We start from the raw sequence: 18514 nt of genomic DNA, 5'->3' as shown, positions 1-18514 counted from the left end.
GGCAGTTAACTGCCGATGCGTCCTGAACTAATACAGAAAGTGCAGAACAAAACAGCATCAGTTACACAACCTCTCCAATTTTCTCCAATTCCATTTTGACGAAAATCAAGTGAATCATCTCCACAAAATCACAAGTAGGAGGAATATGTGACTGGTGCTCTTTTGGCCCCCCCTATTGCTCTTTATTTTGCGAAACTACATTCAGCAGTTATCTCCAAAAGCCTTTAAAAACACAAAATGCCGAACGGTTGTGCATTTGTGGGGGGTCAAAAGAGCAAACATCGGAATATGTTGTCTAAGATTATTCTCTCTATAGCGCTCCGGTCTTTCTCATTGTAATTTGTCTTGATATTGAGCTCTTTGCCAGTATCACTCTTGGTTCTTTGCTTTGTCTTTTCATTTTGATGTCTGATGGTTGAGTTTTATTATAATATACTCTTTATCACAGGCTTTGTCAAATAATGATTTTTTTTTTCCAGCATATCCTGGGATCTTCTGCATTTTCTTTTTGTTCAGCACATTTTAATAAAATAGTCCTGATACACCAACTGTATAAGAGATTTTTAAATATTACTCGGTCAGACCCTTCTTTGAAAGTCTAACTTTGATTGACCGAACCGGTATCATGCATAGTATACAAAAAATTCTGACCTTTACTAAATGAAATTCAAAATCATACTTGATGCTTATAAGTGAAGATATTTCAACAAATGATGTACTTTTACCTTTGTGAAAATAACGCTCGCAGTCCTGTTTGTTGATGATATAGAGAGGAAACTGAATCATGCTTTCCCCGTATATTATTTGCTAAAATCGCACTTCGGTCTTTATGTGCCTGAGGTCAGGTTCTCTCATCAAGACCACGTTCGGGTCTTTATGTACATGGTGGTCAGCTTCTCATTAGATTGCGCTCAAGTCTTTATGAGCCTAGTGGCTGGGTTCTCGCTTAGATCGCACATAGATCTTTTTCCTCCGTCTTTTTGGATCATCTGCATATCAGAAATATCATCTCAAGCCAAAATATTAGCAACTTATAGTGTCAATGTTTACAATGTTCATTCCCATCCCCGTTGACAAGCCATATAGGGAAGCCCTCTTCAAAAAGAAAATCTGCACTTCGAGACTTTCTTCGAGGATTTCCATCAATAACTCATAAGTTACATTAGATAAAATAATGACGCCACAGAATAACAAAGATAGCCTAAAATAAATAGCCTTAGATTCATTATAATGATCCTCCTTCATCTAGGAAGCAAAACATACAAGACATAAAAGCTTATTATCAAACATCAGTCATATACACTATGCAAAAGAAATAACAAAAATCAAATATAAATATTTAGTTTCCAAAACGCAAAAGTTAGTATACATGTCATCAAGATACATACATAATAGAGTCCTTCAGTGTATGTCTTTGAACTTAATTTTATTGCTATTTGATAATCTTCTAAGAAGCAAACAATAATTGCTATTTAGTTGAAAAAGACACTTAAAGAACTCAAAGTCAAGCAACATACTCACAAAACCCACCAAAGTCAACACCGAATCAGAAGCACAGTGAAAAGAAGTGAAGCAGTAGCTATATTCATCTCTATAGATAATAACAAGATGTTTCTCCCATTTAAAATAATTACAAACAGGTTCAAATAATTTAAATAGTCAATTAAAGGAAGCTTGAGTTCTAGAAATCAATTAAAGCTATGTCTGGACTCTGGACAACGAAACTGGAGATCACCTTTTAGTAATAAAAAAAGAAACGATGTCGAGTAAATCAAAATACAGGTGCAAGAGAAGCATTTTTCTCAAGCGATTTAATGTAAATTAAACAATGCTTAAATATCAAGAAATGTATACTGTATAAAATTCAGGTGCATGTTGCATAATGTATAAAATTGTATGATTCATATTCACCTTCGAGATCTTCATTTTTGCGGCTAGTTGTCTCTATCTTGTTGTTTCTTCAAACAAATCCTCTACTCAAATTAGGCAACAGTAGAACCAAGATCACCCCTTCCATTCTTGCTTAAAGTCCAGTTCCTGCAAAATTTATTTCCACGGATTCTGCATTTTCTATCCCTCAATTTTATTATAGTCAAAGCAGAATTCTCGAGATAATTTCACCAAATCAATAGTGCACAATCCTTGTGAACCACATGAGAATTTGACTTCTATTTCATTATTATATATTTTTTTTATCAATTTTTGTGCAGTATAATAGCACATAAATACCTATCATAGTAATTTCCCAAACGAATCAAATACATGCAATGATAAGAAAGTTTGCAGACACAATGAGCAACACCTTCTCAATGTAGCCGGACATCAACTTTTTCTATATCTAATCTACTTTACAATAAGCATGCCATTGTCAAGTTAAACTCAAACACTCCAATGCAACTTCCAGTAAGTAAACTTATCCGCAACTCCAAAAATAGAGGTATACAATGCATCACTGGAGCACATTGTTGTTTCACAGTCCAATGCAGTGACTTATCAAAAAACAAATTATCACACAACCAAATAATATCATTCATATAGGGAAATTAGAAATGGGGTAAATGCGAGTAAATATCATATAGTGCCGGCATAAAAAATTAGATATATAAAGCAGCAAGAAATAAACCAGATGCATAAACACCCAATATTGTGGGACTCCTACTCTCACAGGTCTCAGATGCATAATCAGCAATTGCAACATCAATTCAGAATGAGAGTCCAAAGTATTTTCTGAATTTTAAAAATTTCAGTGACACCTTTAACCAGTAAAAATCTCTATGCATGAGATAATTCCACCTTTTTTGGTGTATTTTTCAATGCTTTACTGTGAGTAGTAAAATGCCTCATTAAAATACTTAAAAAAAAGTCTGTCTTCTAAAGCATCAAAAAGGAGCATTTTATTAGATACATCCTTTCAAAAAGTATATATGTACTTTCCCTCCCATGTTATTCCTCATCTAAACACACAACGGTTAAGTTTATGAATGATGACATAAGATAATTTACAGTTTAGTTGATAGTTTTGAATCTGGGGATCAATGTATGTTGATAGAGGATATCTTGTTGCAGATAAAGGTGGTAGGAGCATAAACAAATTGAAGAAAAATGAATCTATCAACAGAAAAAGAAAAAAAAAGTACAAAAACAGCCAAAATGGATCTTAGTGAAGACTGATTCACCAAATCAATGGTCTGGAAAAGGCCAACTATAAAGCAATGCTTTAAAGCTAATGAAGAAGCATAAGTATATTTGAAAGAAAAAAAATAGTAATACAAGATTCTATTCATTATAAAATCATATTATTTTACATCAGAATTCAGAATCACAAACTTCTTATACGATCAAATGTCTCAGTAGACACTTTCATCATCCCTGAGTTACAAAATGAAGATGCTAATGAATTCCATACAGAAATTTCAGGAAGCTTTCCTTGGCTTATCATGTCCTCCAACCACATAACAGCTTCATATTGCCTACCTAAGGAGCAAAGACCCTCAATGAGCAAATTGTAAGTATTGGCACAAGGCCAATATGATTTAATTGACATTTGCTCCAAAAGTTGGCTTGCCTCAAGATACTTTCTCTCGCGACAAAGCATTTCTAGTAAAATGCAATAAGTTTCTTTGTCAGCCATGCAATTTACCTTTTTCGACATCTTGTTCAAGCTCTCGAGCACTGATGTTGAATTTCCTACACCACCCAGGTTTTTCAAGAGAATAGTATACACTGTAGCATTTGGTAGACAATTGACTTCCACCATGTCCTCTTCAATTACCTTGATTGCTTCATCTACTTTACCAACCTTACACAAAGCAGCTACCTTTGCCTCAAAAATAGAATGTTTTGGTTTAAAACGTCTGTCTTTCATTTCAATGATAACTTTATCAGCCTCATCTATCTTACCTTCTTCGTATAGATCAACCGCCATGGAAGTATAACTAGCAGTGCTAGGAACCGAACCCCTAACCAAAGCTTCATGAATCCAACGTTTAGTGACTTCTGCATCTTTACCATCACCACATTGACTGATATCAAGTCGGTTATAACATCGCTTTGGAGCTTTCAGTCCTTTCCTCAAAATTTTACCGAGAATTTCCACAGCTTCATCAAATTTTCCATTATCACATAAAGCATCCAATAGAGTTCTATAGATTACAATGTCCTCACCATTACCTTTCAGAGAGATTCTCCAAAACATTGAATACAATAAATGAGTCGCCTCATGTAGCCTCTTATCCTGACACAATCCCTTCATCACAATCAAATAACTTTCCCTATTAGGGTAGCACCCTTGATAATCCATCTCTTGAAATATCTGCAATGCCAAATCCGATCGACTCTTCCGGCACAAAGCATACATAAGCAAATTCAACGCCTGAACGCGTGACTTCACTTCCCAACCGCAAGAACTCTCAACAAAAAGACTATGAGCATCTTCAAGCTTATTCTCATTCACCATTATCTCCAAAAGGGTATTGAAAGATTGTGTCCAATTCACGCAGTTAAACTGAGGAATGTTCTTATAAAGAGAGATTGCTTCATCTACTAGCCCTTCTTTGGCATATGTCTTAATCGCAGACACAAATACTGAATCTTTACATTCACATGAATCTTCTTTCATTTGCTCAATCAAATCACTCATCTCTTTGAGTCTTCCTGATGTTCCAAGGATATTGATCATGGTGGCATATACAGGACCATTGTGGGAGTATTTAGGGTACTTTAATTTGGCTTCATTGAAAATTTCCAAAGCCTTTAAAGGGTTCTTTTGAGTTCTTATAATCTGAGTAAGGTAAGTTGGATTCAACACTCTTGGCCACCTTATACTCATACTCATAAAAACCTATCTCCCTACCTTGTACTCTCGTTCAGTTGGTATGAAGTTGACTCATAATACGCAACAGAGAAAATTTTACTTCCTCTGCCAGTGTAATGACCTTGCTGGCAGATAATTTGTAAGTACCTCTGTTAGCGCTCTCTGAGGTCAATAGGACCCAACTCACTTAAACTTTCGTTCATAAAACTATGACTAAGATGTTATGATACAAAAAACATAAAATTAGCTAAACTGATTACAATTAAAATAGAAAAATTAACTAAGCTCAATAACAATGATATGAAATTGTGATGAAAATGAATAAAAATATGATTTTTTTTTTGTTCAAGTGAAAAGAAGAAAAACCTTAATGGGGGTTATTGAATTTGAGAAAGTTTTGATCTTTTGTCATCAATTTGGAAAATTGTGGAAGAAATGATTGATGGGTAGGTTGGAGTTGAGTGGCGACGGTGACTGAAGGAGATACAGTTGGGAATGAAGTGGAAGAAGAATGATTTGATATTAGTTGATCGCTAATTGCACTCCTTCATTTTTCTTTTCTACAATACAATGTAAACCACGGAATTAGTCTATTACTTTGTGAAATAGATCTTTCATCTTTGAGATTATAAATATTTTAAAAATGTCTATGTTTTTTTTTTGTCAGGGTTTGAACCCGAACCTTACATATATTATGCTTCTATTAAACTACCAGGTTTATCTCTATATTTAGAACTTAATATCAATTATATTGTTGTATTTTAACAATTAATTATCAATTTGGTCTTTATATTAAATCACTTAATTTCAATTTAGTCTCTTACATGTTGTCGGAAAGATTAATATGAGTAAAATTTGTAATATTTAAAAACATTTTTAAAATGCTCATATTGTCATTAACTTATTTGAGGGCTAATTTACAAAAGGAGAATGTTAATCAGTGTACCTGGAACATTGGTTAAGCACCAAAAGAAGTAAGTTTTTATTAAAAAATCATGTAATTATTACTTGATAAAAAGTGACAGTTTATATTTGCAAGATGGAAATTTTATTTATAAATTCCTTAACCAATACCCTGGCACACGGGTTAACAAGACCTTTTAAAAAATGGTTAATTAAGTTTTTAGTCCCTATAAATATTCACAGTTTTGTTTTTAGTCCCTACAAAATAAAATCATACTTTTTAGTCCTTATAAAATTTTCCATCAACATTTTTAGTCCCTATAAAATTTTCCATCAGCATTTTTAGTCCCTATAAAATTTTTCCATCAGCATTTTTAGTCCCTAAAATGCTTAAGGAAAATATCACAGGAACTAAAAAGTGTAATTTTATTTTGTAGGGACTAAAAACAAAACTGTGAATATTTATAGGGACTAAAAACTTAATTAACCCTTTAAAAAATAAGAACGAATTTTGTGGTTTTATCTCCATGGTAGAAATACTGTTTGGGTCCACTGTGCCAGCTAGCTTAATACCATGCTTTGCACCAAATTGCATTTGCACCACATACACCGATTGAGAATGACACTTAAATAATGAAAGAATAGTCTAATTTGGAGTCTGACATTGATCACCTATGGATTAGGATTAAGAAAAAAGGTAAATAAATAAAAGTGATGGTACTTAATCAAAGATCAGGGTTTTGGGAGTAAAAAAATTGGAACCAATAAAATTTTTGGATTGGTTTAGTTTGATTCAATCGGTTTGACATTTTTTAAAAAGTAAGTAATTTATTAATCGGTTTGAGAACATAATATGTAATAAATTAAAAAAATACAAAAATACATTAGTCTTTAAGATAACACTATTAATATAGTGCGACTACACTTCACTTGATCTTAACTAAAAGGTCGAAATAAAGTTTAGTTCAAATGCCGGTTGATTAGTTTTGAATTACGTCAAATCGACACCGAAAACAAAAGATATTGAATTTGCTTGATTTTGTTTAGTTTGGACTTGAAAATGAGAAGAAGAAAAAAAAGTTGGCAAATTCTATGGTACATCTAAAGATTTGAATGTATTGGTACACCAAATCAATAAATTAATAGTTAAATGTGTTATTTTTTGAAGAGAAAAATTGTTGTCTATCACCTATAATTGTGATAACTAAATCTTATTTACCAAAAACGTCGACGAAATAAAATTTAATTTTTCAGAATTTTTAGTACTCATAATAGAGAATTTTGATTATTTTTTACGATAAAATGTAAAAAAAAACAATGAAATGATGTTTTTTTTCTTATGAAATGACATTTTCTAAGATATAAATATCAACAAATAGCTCTTTATTCCATAAAAATAATAGTTAATTTAAAGATTTTTAAAATAGAAGTATCGGTACACCTTAATTTACGGGTGTACCGTAGAAATTGCCAAAAAAATTTACCTGCTTATTGTTTTGGATCTCCAAGTTCGTCACATCATTGATTTCATTCTTACATATTAACTATTCCATTTTAATAATTGCTTGACGAAATGGATTAAATTGGATAGATTGTCTAGAAGTTGAGTTTTTTTAGGTTCGCAAGGAAGATTTTGAAGGGCTAAATCAATATTGAATTTTTCTATCATGAGCAAAGAAATTTCCACATCTATATTTTAACACATATATTAGATATTTTAAAAAATTGAAAGAATAAAATGAATATATAACTTCAATCAGAAACTTAACTCTCCAAAACCCAACTCCTAAACATCCCTAGTGTTTGGGATTATGTTAGGAAAGAAAGGAATATGTACTTCAACAACAAAGTAAAGAAAGGCATATATATATATATATATGGCTAAAATATGGTTTTAGTCCCTGCAAATATGCATCGTTTTGATTTTAGTCCCTGTAAAAAAAAATTGTTTTTGGTCCCTGCAAAATTTTTTGTTTTTGAAAATAGTCCCTAAAAATTTTTGCAGGGACCTTTTTTAAAAACAAAATATTTTGCAGAGACCAAAAACTACAAAATTGGTTCAGTTATAATGTGCCACGTATGCAAATCATCACAAAAGTGAGGTCAAGGACTATTTTCAAAAACAAAAAATTTTGCAGGGACCAAAAACAATTTTTTTTTTACAGGGACTAAAATCAAAACGAAGCATATTTGTAGGGACTAAAATCATATTTTAGCCGATATATAATATATGAGAGGTGTATAAGTAAAATGTAGGTGGGTTTAGGAATTCTGACATTATCATACTTAACTTAGCCCATAAGAAAAGTATCGAAAAAAAATATTGAAAAAATAAAGAAAAATTAAAAACCAAAACTAGTTTCACTCACATCATTGAATTCACGATTCAGACAAGTACAGAGAACACCGATCGATAATCACGAAGAAATCAACAAACCACTGTTCAAATAAGTGCTTTTTTTCATAAGCGATGGCATTGCAGTGGATGATACTCACCTATGTGGTGGCTATTGAAGCTGCTGTAGCAATTCTTCTAACCCTTCCTTCACCAAAGCTTTTGAGGAACCGTTTGACTTCTCTGATTTCGCTTATTCTTCAACCTGCTCTTTTCATTGTTCCCTTTGCTGGGTTTCAGCTTCTAGGTAATTTTTTCTTGTTTTTTATTTAATGGGTTTGTTTGATTTCGTATGAAAATTGATGGGTATGCATCAAAATGTTTAATTTTTTAGATTTGGGTTTGTGGGTGTGTTGAAAATTGAGTTAGTTTCTTGTTTTTCTTTGTTTTTTCTGTAATGGGTCTCTTTAATTTCGTGTGAAAATTGATGGGTTTGTGGAAAAATCTTTGTTCTTTGAGTTTTAGGTTTGTGGGTTGGTGAAAATTGTTGAAGTTTTTAGGGGGTTTAGGGTTGATTAATTATCTTGGTATGTGGTTGGTTTTGGAATTTTGAATGTTTTTCACTTTGGGATGGATTTTTTTGGTTGCTAGATTCACTTTTGGGTTGGTGCGTGTGCTGAAAATTGATTCAATTGATAAGCTTTTGGGATTTTTGAGATGATTAGTTATCTGTGTGTGTGGCTATGTAACACGGGACACGATGCAGACACTAACACGTCGACACTAATAATAATTTGCGAAAATGGCACAATTCGATGTAATCACATATGTCGTGTCAAACAGTGACAAATGCCAGGCTCCTTACATGCCTTTGATCAGAAGTGTCCGTGCTACAGAGGTGTGTGGTTGGTTGTAGAAATTTTGAATCATTTTTTAAATTTGGGATGAGTTGTGTTGGTGGCTAGATTTAGAAGTTGAATAGGGCTTAGGAGGGTTTGTTGTTTTTCTTATTCTCTTTTGATATCGTGTGGTAGTATTTCTTCTTCTTGAGAAGATCCATATACCATTGGGTACTTTTGTGGGATCCACTGGTGGTAACCCGCATTTGTCAAAAAAAAACTGAAGTTGGAGTTGAAAAAGGAGGTGGTGTTACAAATAGCATTGTAATTTGAAAACGACACCAGGGAAACGTTGGGTAGGTAGAAAGGAAGACGGTGAAATGCATGGTAGAATGTCCAATGCTCTTTCAATTGCCACTGATCTTTGTTTCTCTCTGTCTTCATCCAAGGTATTGTATCAAATCAATCTCTTTTTTCACATCAATAGTTGATTGATGTTAAAGAAGAGAGATTGATATGATACATTATCCTGGATGGAGAGTGGAGACACGAAGATACCAAGATCAGCGACACTTGAAGAAGCATTCGACATTCCCCCAATGTGTTTCACAACCTTCCTCTCTACTTGAACCGCTTCCCGCTGCCATTATGAAAAGTTCAATGCTAACACTACCACTTAGACTCTATTTGGCAAGGCCAAATTTCAAGCTTGTAGCGGATGGCTTATAGCTTATAAGTTCATATGACCAATGACAATTTTTTTTTTTCATCAGCTTGTAGCGGATAGTTTAGGGATGATTATTTATCTGGGTATGTATTTGGTAGTGAAAAATTTGAATCTTTTTTAAACTTGGGATGGATTGTGTTGGTGGCTAGATTCATAAGTTGAATAGGACTTAAGAGGATTTTTTTTTTTTGTTTCTTGCCTCTCTTTTTTGTTTCTGTTGTTGTTGATTGTTTGGTAGGAGTTCACTTTATGAGAAGATCTATTTATCGTAGGGTACTTTTGTGGGATCTACTGGTGCTGATCCTGAATTTTGGTAATGTAACTAACTAGTTTTTTATTAGTGTGTTATTTTGAAACAAAAATTTCGACATTAGTATAAATGGTTAATACATTGAAATACGTGATTATGGACATTATGCGGATGATGAATATAACAAGATGTTTAAAGTCATTAACCAATATAAATGGTTAATGCAGTTGAAATACGTGGTTCTAACGTTATTAACCATAATTTTGACGTGTATGTGTTTGAACACAAATCGTAGATAATGAATATCACGTCGATTATTTTTTTGACAATGAATATAATGTATATTTGAACATAATTTGGATGGTTAGTCAATATATGATTATTTAAACACCTGAAAATTCTGGTTAATGATATTCAAAGCAGGGGTTAGTTGTGTTTAGTGGATGATTAATGAGTCGTGAAACCATGTTATAGTCATCAACCATCCCCTGAATGTAACTAACCATATATTTAAACTGCTTTAATTATCAATGTGTTTCCCAGCCTTCCTCTCCACCCAACTTGACTCATTTTCCATTGCCATTTTCAAATTTCAACGCTAACTGTAACACTGCCGCTTTTTTCAACTCCAACTTAATCGTTATGGAATGAACTTAATATTAATAGTAAAAAAATCAAAATTACATTACACGGATCTTACATATATCACACTTAGCTTTTTATGTTGTTTGTTTGTAGATATATATTGGAAGGCTGAGCATAGGTTGATGTGTACCTCTGATGTTTGTACTGCTGCTGAGAGAGATCGCTACGAGAAAACTGTAAGTAATTTTGTGGATGTCAACATAGCTTATTTGAAGAGTTCATAGTTTGCATTGTAAATTGATTGTTGTCTATGTACTTCATGTGCTTAGTTATCTTTTGATGATGAAAGACCATAGCTTGGATTAATGATTTCAAGTATATCAGTTTAAAATTTTGAGCAATTTTATGAATATTTGATTAAAATAAATCTTTGAAAGTATTTGGCAATAAAGGTTTGAGCAGCATGGCTTACATTCTTTGCATGTTTCTAAGGATTTGTTGGATTCTCAGCTGATCATCATAGTTTCAATGCACTTTGATGATTGGGAAGTTACAAAATTAATAACTAGAAGAACCAAAATCAAATGTAAATGTTGGCCGTCATCGCAGGAGCCCTGTATATAAATTTAACTGTTATTATTTTAAACTTTACATCCTTCATGTCCTTTTTACTTCTATATATATTCTCAACTTTTCGATTCAAGCTTCATCTCCTTATTGCTTGGTTTGATGGTAATGTGCCTCAAAAGCAAGAGATGCCGAGTTACACATACCAACACTCACACACACACACACACACACCATGACATTTATATAGTAAATTAGAGTAAATAATAGACGACTTTGTCAACATTAAGTTTTGTTTCAAAATTGTTGTTTGTTGTTGACTTCAATCTAGTGTTATTAAATAGCGGCTATTCCGTAGTGAAATTTGATAAAATCACTATTGTTCCGTGATATGCTATTTAGTAAAAAATGTTGTCAAATAACGGCTATAGCATTGTTGTGTAGCTGAATTGTAACAACCCGCTATTTTCTGTGATATGCAATTGACAACATTGCTTCAATCATAAAATGTGAAACTCTAAGGGTGTGCCATCTCAGTATTTCATATTCATAACACTGCATGACTAGTGCTTGAGCTTTAGGTTTTTACTTTATTGAAGATGATAAATGCCATATTCCTCTCCTTAAAACAATCTACATCATTTATTTATTGACCATTTTTTTTACTCAGACATACAAAGCTCAGAGAAACGTGATACTGTGTATTTCAGCATGCCTTCTCTATTGGTAAAGTGAATTTCTGTGTCTTTTTAGAATCGAATAAAGAGCAAATACTTCAAATTTTGTTTTTGGTCGTGTACTCATTTTTTAGTCTCTACAAATTACAAACTGCATGTTTTTTTAAGGACACAGTATTGTAATTTGTGTGGACCTAAAAGTGCGTACAGAGACTAAAAACATATTTAACCCTATAATGAATGTTGGTATTGTCTTTGTTTTTGTAACTAAATGAAAACATATGGACGTGGTGACAGGTCCATATACCGCATTTGCAAGTTCCAGAAGGATATTCAAAGCATGGAGGAAGTTGAGAAGAGAATCAAGTCTAAGTAGAAGCTTCTTTTTACAATCTATATTGGCATTGTTAGTGAAAGAGAGCTTTTGAGGGATCTTTAGTTTGTACGGATATGCCACTGTGATTTATGATGTACCAAACCTTGAACTATGGCACACTCATCATCACTCAGCTCTGTATTTTCATGGTTTCAATTTTTTATTGTTGTGGTGTTTGGATGCACTCTTTTGAATTGTGTGTAGTGTAATGAGTTGGCCTATATATAGGTGAAATATTTTACATTTTTACTTCTATTTTAGTTCATTTTTACTTCTATTTTAGTTACTGTATTGGTAACTTCAAACTTTTTTTGTTCATAAAATATCCTTCTAACCACTTCAAACAAAGCTAACATCTTTATATATAATAGTTTTTCTAAATACCATTGTGAACTCTCAAGCACCAATTGTTAGAGTTAGAACAAGTTTACTTAAAATTAAAGAAACAATGCAATAAAACAGTAAAGAACAAGAAAAGATAAATAAACTAAAGGAAATAAAATAACATTTTGATTCATTTTATTGATTTGGATAGTGTGTCAAAAACACTATATATAGGAATGATCGTAACCCTAATGGGCCTAAAGACTACAGACCTAACTTAAGGTCCAACGAGCAACAACTCAAGCGAAAGACAAACTAATAGTATAATTTTACTCTTAAACTAGATATCAACATCATTTATTTAAGTCTAATTTCACTCTCTAACTTTGTGTTTGGTATAAAGTGGTTTTTTCGAAATCATGGCGAGTTATCGTGCTTTTGCAACCATAATATCAAATTTGCACTTGGTGCTTATTTGATATTGCATGTGTTTGATAAAATTACTGAATATTTTTCAATTTCTTGCAAATGTGATGCTATTATAAACGGCAGAAGTCAAAAGCTCAACATCTGATTTAATTTGTATACATTTTCGAAGTAAATAATTTTTTGCACATAGCCAATGACATTGCATCATGTAATATTTGTGAAGGTATAACAAAGATATATAGATATAGAAAATATATGCAAGTGAACGGTGAAACTAAATCCTTCGAGTTAATCGGTCTTTAAGCTAGATATAAGTTTTAAGAAACACCAAAAAAAATCCTCAAAACAAAAAAAGATATTACGGTACATTTATAGAAATCAAAAGTAGATTGCCCTATCAAATGTATTTCTAATTAAACCAATATTAAATCTTCGATGATATATTAACAATCAAGAAGGGTTATGGCACATTTGATTTTTAACTTGGGTCTTGCTAGGCATTTGTTAAGGATACAAAAATAGGGATTGCACTTCTGTAACATTGTGGCGGGCTATGTCACATGACATAGCCAGTAACATTTCGCCATGTGTCACTTCTTTTTTAAAAAACCAAAATCAAATAAAATAACAGAAAGGAACAAAAAACAGAGCACGTTCGCACAATAATCTTCTTCTTCTTCTTCAGAACACGTTCGGCATTCCCTCACCTCTTCCTGTGCTACCCACCCACAATCATTTGTGCATAGGCCGCCTTCACTTCTCCACCACTCGCCACCTCCTTCGTCCGTCGTCGCCTCCCTCCGCCGCCGGAATCATTTATGCACAGGCCACCATCGTTTTTCATGAACTGGTGGATTGACCACTGTTATGTCAAAGGGATTCAGTATTGTATTGTGTAGTTGTGTTTTCTTTTCAAATTTGGTGAATTTATTTGAAATTGATTAGAGATTGAGGGTTATTATCTCAGAGAATTGATTTCCAATTTGAAATTGCTCAATAAAAAAGTAATGACACGTGGCGCAATATTACTAGCTATGTCATGTGACATAGCCCGCCACAATGTTACGGAAGTGCAATCCCAAAAATAGAAACAATCGGTAAATTTTAGGAATAAAAGATTACTTTTTAAACTTTCGATGCATTGAAAGCACCGTTTTCAAGTTAAAATTTCTTCTTTAAACTTCTTAACAAGTGTACTTAAAGTACTTGTTAGCATTTCCCTTTTAACTTCTGTTTATAGATAAAACTCAATTAAACAAAGAAATTCAAGAGTCACTTATAAAGGACAATGCATACCTCACACTAATAGTATGTTTTCTAGAATTCTCAAAGGTAAAAAGTCCAAAATTATTGTCATCATCAAAATCAAAGGTAACACGTTTAGTTGAAATGTGAGACCTTAAATGAACTTCTTCTAGATTTAGTTACAATCAGCAGTAGAAATAGCACCAACAAAACGGCAAATGAATCCACTAAATTCTATTTTCAAATTAATGTGTCGGTGGAGTATATCTTTATGTTAATTTGGCCTGCAAATTTGATGAGTTATAATGCTATTCTTTATTTTCAAAAAAACCGATTCAAAAATTCATGAGTTACCATTATTTTCTAAGTCATGACACGTATTTTAGGGGCAAAGGTAACAACATTCAAGAGTTATTATTATATTTAGAAGAAAAAAAATGTTTAGTAAGTTGAATTTTGGGACTACCAGAAACCAAAGAAAGTTACAAGACTCAAAGCATTGACAAATGTACTTGATATAAATCTGGATTACATGTTACAGTTATGGATTCCTCACCATTCACCTAGTCAGCAATCTATATTTTTTTAAGAAGTCAAACAAATATAAATATACTAAAATTGACATTAGAAGAATCGAACATCGAACATGAAACCTTGAAAGGAACACAATCAAAGATCTCAAGACAACACCATCAGACCAACCTAAATAGATTTTTAAAAAAACATTGAAAGTATTAAATAAAATTTGGGTTGGTGCCTAACACAATTGTAAATCGGCTTGTAAAGTTAAAATTCCACTCACTTATAAACTTTTATTCTGTCTAGACTGACCTAATAGCAGGTGACATAACAATTATTAGATAGACTTTGATAATTATTAATTTTTTTTTAGATTGGGTCTAAATCATTTTTACAAAACCAACTTGTAAGGTGAGAGTTGCACTCACTTATAAACTTATGTTTAAGTCTCATGTCATCCAATGTGAAACTTATATGAGAGGAAGTTATTTCTATCCAACAACGACCTAAATAAGTATTGTAGAAATGTGCGAAATCCTTAGCTGAAGATAACTTAAATATGTTGAATATCATCAACCAACGAGATCTTCATATTGAGAGTAAGAATCAAATTCGGATATCCGTAAATTCTGAGTTGAATTCTTACCAACAACCAACTTGCTTTGGAAAAATTAATTTATAAATTAATTTGATTATTCTAGTTTAATTTGTATGGATTTTGATGTAGTTTTGTGGACAGGCTTTTTTTTTATAGAATAGCTCTTGTGAACGGGGTTTTTTTAACCACTTATTTCTCAGTGTGAATACAAACAAATGTTCATATTTCCATGTATATATTATAATATTAATTCAATGTATCTGCATATTTTTCTTTTGCATATCCTTGCACCATTGCAACGTTTGTTACATCACATGATACACATTCTTAATATTTGCATAAAAAACGGCTATGTGAAATGGCAAAAGTGATTTGAAAAAATTAGTACTACACTCATACTACACTAGTTTTGGACTTAAAACTCCAGCATTGTTGATATTTTATTGCCTTGTTAATTGTTGCATATTACAATATGATTGGTCTTAGTATATTGTATTTATGAATGTTTGATAAGGGTGAATTGAAAGTAGAAAAATAAAAAATGGAAATGGAAATTTTCAATGAGAATGGATGAAAAATGTAATCAAAATATTAACTCATTTGGGGTTGGTTTAGTGATTGGTTTGGGATCTTGGAGTTTGCTCCTTTCAAGGTCTCAGATTGCTCTAGCTTTAAATGGAGCCCCGCAAGTGGACGGTGAAATTGGTCCCCTCAAATTAGTCAGTTCTTGAATCAAATACCAAGTTTTAAAAAAATGTAATCAATTTATTATATTTATTTACTTTGAAATTTGTGGAATTCCAATAAAAATACAACCTATAAAAATGTAAGCCCATGGTTTGGTACGGGAAAGTAGTAGAGCATGCATGAAATATTTCAAACACCTTCTATTCATGTAAGTCCTTGTTGTGCTTTCATAAGTGTCCTAATCAACATTTTCAAAAATGTTGTGTGGCCGCAAGAGTTGCTGCAATGTCAAGATTTTCTTTATGTCTTTGCAACTGAATCACAACCTTAATTTTTAGCAACATTGATTATATTTTAACCTAATTTTCCACAATATCAAAGACTATGACTACAATTTAATTTTTTTTTCTTTTTTCGAAGAAACTAAAATGAAATATATTAACACACCTAAGGCCTTCCTAGCACAAGGTGTGCAAAGGAATAAAAACCTCAAAAGAAGAACAAAGTATGAATATTACAAAACACAAGATCGCAAGCACCACAAAACAAAACAACACCAAGCTGCCTTTAGCCGATGCCTAGTAATGTAAACGGACTAAGCCACCACCCATGATAATTAAAGGGAAGAGTTACAAACTTCACCTATAACCACTTGAAAGTCAACAACTTAATTTTGTCCACCACCTGTATAACAGAACTAACCTTTGCATTAAAAATCCTATTATTTCTTTCCTTCCAAATCTCCCACATTGTTGCAAACCAAATCACTTGGAGAATAGATTGCTTCGACTTAGAGACACCACCATCCCATCAAGTTTTTCCTAATAGTGTTGAACTTAATTGTATGTCTTAAAAATCCTCAAGGAATGGTCTATTGGTGTGACGAGGATGGGTTGCGCAAGACATGACCAATGAGCGGCTTCTGAAAGCTTCGAATCAAAAAGGACACATGGATAAACCAAAAATTCACATCGGAATGAGAGATATTATCAGGTTGTGTAAGTATGAGATTACATGTTTGAATGAAAATTTATAAGAATTATTTAGTATTATCTACACAAACAAGATGCATCGTCTTTTTGGTAATCTATACTATAAAAACTTCTTAGGTAAGCGTGCTTGACTTAGATCAATTTGGGATGAATGCTTTTGGAAAATTGTTCAGAAAGTGTGTGAGTTAGGACAAAACATGCTGAAAAGACTCGAGTTGGTGTGTGTGGTCAGTTGACATTACTTAAAGTCGTTTGAGAAGTTACAGTCAGTGTAAGTTTTGAACCTCAAAATGTGCTACTCTATAGGTTTCTGAATCCCTCTGGTGCTAACAAATCTTGTCTTAGGCCAATCCATATAAGGTTTTGCTCTAACTTCAATTGAACCTCTGATCCAACTAATGAATGATGAAATTGGTTCTTCATATTAATCAGTTCTTGAATCAAATAATACGTTTAAAAAAAAATTGCATATCTTAAATCTATGTCATTGTCAAGACCCAAGATCAATAAGTGTGTGCTTGTTTTAAGAGCTACATGAGAATTTCATGGATTCTCAACAGTTTAATTTTTCTCTTTTAGATTAATGTTACTCGTGTGGCATAACCTTATCAAATGTGTAAATAGCAATTCTCTATCAGCTTTGGCATAATGCTTAAAGTTTGTTAGTCTATGACTAAAATGTCACCACTCTAACTTTTGGGCCCCACCATAGTAGTTAGGAGCTTGTCCCCTTTTTTAACATGCATTTTCATACATGAATGGATGTGTGATGATGGTTATGGTTAATTTCCCACTTCAACCATGCATTTATATTTATAGTAGTGTTAATTAGTCACAATTTTTTACATCGTATCTCCACGTTGTATATCATTGAAACATCTGAGGTGAGACAAAAAATAATTTAAAATTCAAAAATTGTGTAAAATTTAATGTTTGTGTTTGAAATTTAGTGTCTGTGTTTAATTATATTCTTGTAAAATTATTATGCTCTTTTTATCAAATTTTATGATAAGTTTCATTAGGAGGAATCAATTTGGGTTAGTTTGATAGTGCTGGTTTGAGATCTTAGAGTGTGTTTCTCTCAAGGTTTCAGGTTCAATTGCTCCGATGTTGATTTTGATGGTTTGACTTCTTAAAAAAAAGTTTAATTAAGATGCAAGCCAATAATATAGCTCATTCACCGGCTCAAACAACATTGTTATATATCGGTCATGTCACGTCTTTGATTATACTTCATCCTATGTTATAGGGTATTTTGATGAATGAAATGAGTTAAGTTTATGATTTAAAAAAAAAACAAAAGAAGCTATAGGCAATAAAGTTATTGTGTTAAGTAAAGTTCAGATTAACCGAATCATGTATTTAAAAAAATAGCTGAAACAAAATTGCCTTCAATTTAGATCATATTTAATAGTGCTTTAACCCCCTGTAATTTAGGTCATTTTTGGTTTTTCCCCTGTAAAATAATTTTTTTGAATTTCATCATTGTAATATGAAGATTTTTTGGTTTTGGACCTTCATGAAAAATTTCACCCCATGTAATTTGAGAAAATTTAGGTTTACCCCCTTGTAATTTGAGCAAATTTCGATTTACCCCCTATTAATTTTAGCAAATTTTGGTTTACCCCCTGCTATATCTTCGATTTTG

General features: G+C 32.3%; 2 protein-coding genes across 2 annotated transcripts; one reads left to right on the top strand and one right to left on the bottom strand.

The window, feature by feature from the left end:
• Window positions 1–3216: 3216 nt before the first annotated feature.
• LOC11432583 (pentatricopeptide repeat-containing protein At1g05600) lies at window positions 3217–5396 on the bottom strand. Its single transcript, XM_003614268.4, has one exon. The coding sequence runs from the start codon at window positions 4832–4834 to the stop codon at window positions 3320–3322; it is 1515 nt and encodes a 504-aa protein (XP_003614316.1). The 5' UTR covers window positions 4835–5396; the 3' UTR covers window positions 3217–3319.
• Window positions 5397–8064: 2668 nt separating this feature from the next.
• LOC11426689 (uncharacterized) lies at window positions 8065–12347 on the top strand. The gene is made up of 4 exons (XM_003614267.4): window positions 8065–8358; window positions 10606–10688; window positions 11690–11745; window positions 11994–12347. Exons 1-4 carry the CDS (start codon window positions 8187–8189, stop codon window positions 12070–12072), a joined length of 390 nt encoding a protein of 129 aa, XP_003614315.1. The 5' UTR covers window positions 8065–8186; the 3' UTR covers window positions 12073–12347.
• The last annotated feature ends 6167 nt before the right edge of the window (window positions 12348–18514 follow it).

This window comes from Medicago truncatula, chromosome 5, assembly GCF_003473485.1.
Source record: "Medicago truncatula cultivar Jemalong A17 chromosome 5, MtrunA17r5.0-ANR, whole genome shotgun sequence".
NCBI classification, from domain to species: Eukaryota; Viridiplantae; Streptophyta; class Magnoliopsida; order Fabales; family Fabaceae; genus Medicago; species Medicago truncatula.
Note: the sequence above shows the minus strand (reverse complement) of the source record. Positions and strands in the feature narration are given on the sequence as shown.

Coding starts and splice junctions, on each gene's coding strand:
- LOC11432583 (XM_003614268.4), bottom strand. CDS start 4,834: ATGAGTATGAGTATAAGGTGGCCAAGAGTGTTGAATCCAACTTACCTT.
- LOC11426689 (XM_003614267.4), top strand. CDS start 8,187: ATGGCATTGCAGTGGATGATACTCACCTATGTGGTGGCTATTGAAGCT. Junction 8,359..10,605: donor TGCTGGGTTTCAGCTTCTAG/GTAATTTTTTCT, acceptor GTTTGTTTGTAG/ATATATATTGGAAGGCTGAG. Junction 11,746..11,993: donor TCAGCATGCCTTCTCTATTG/GTAAAGTGAATT, acceptor ACGTGGTGACAG/GTCCATATACCGCATTTGCA.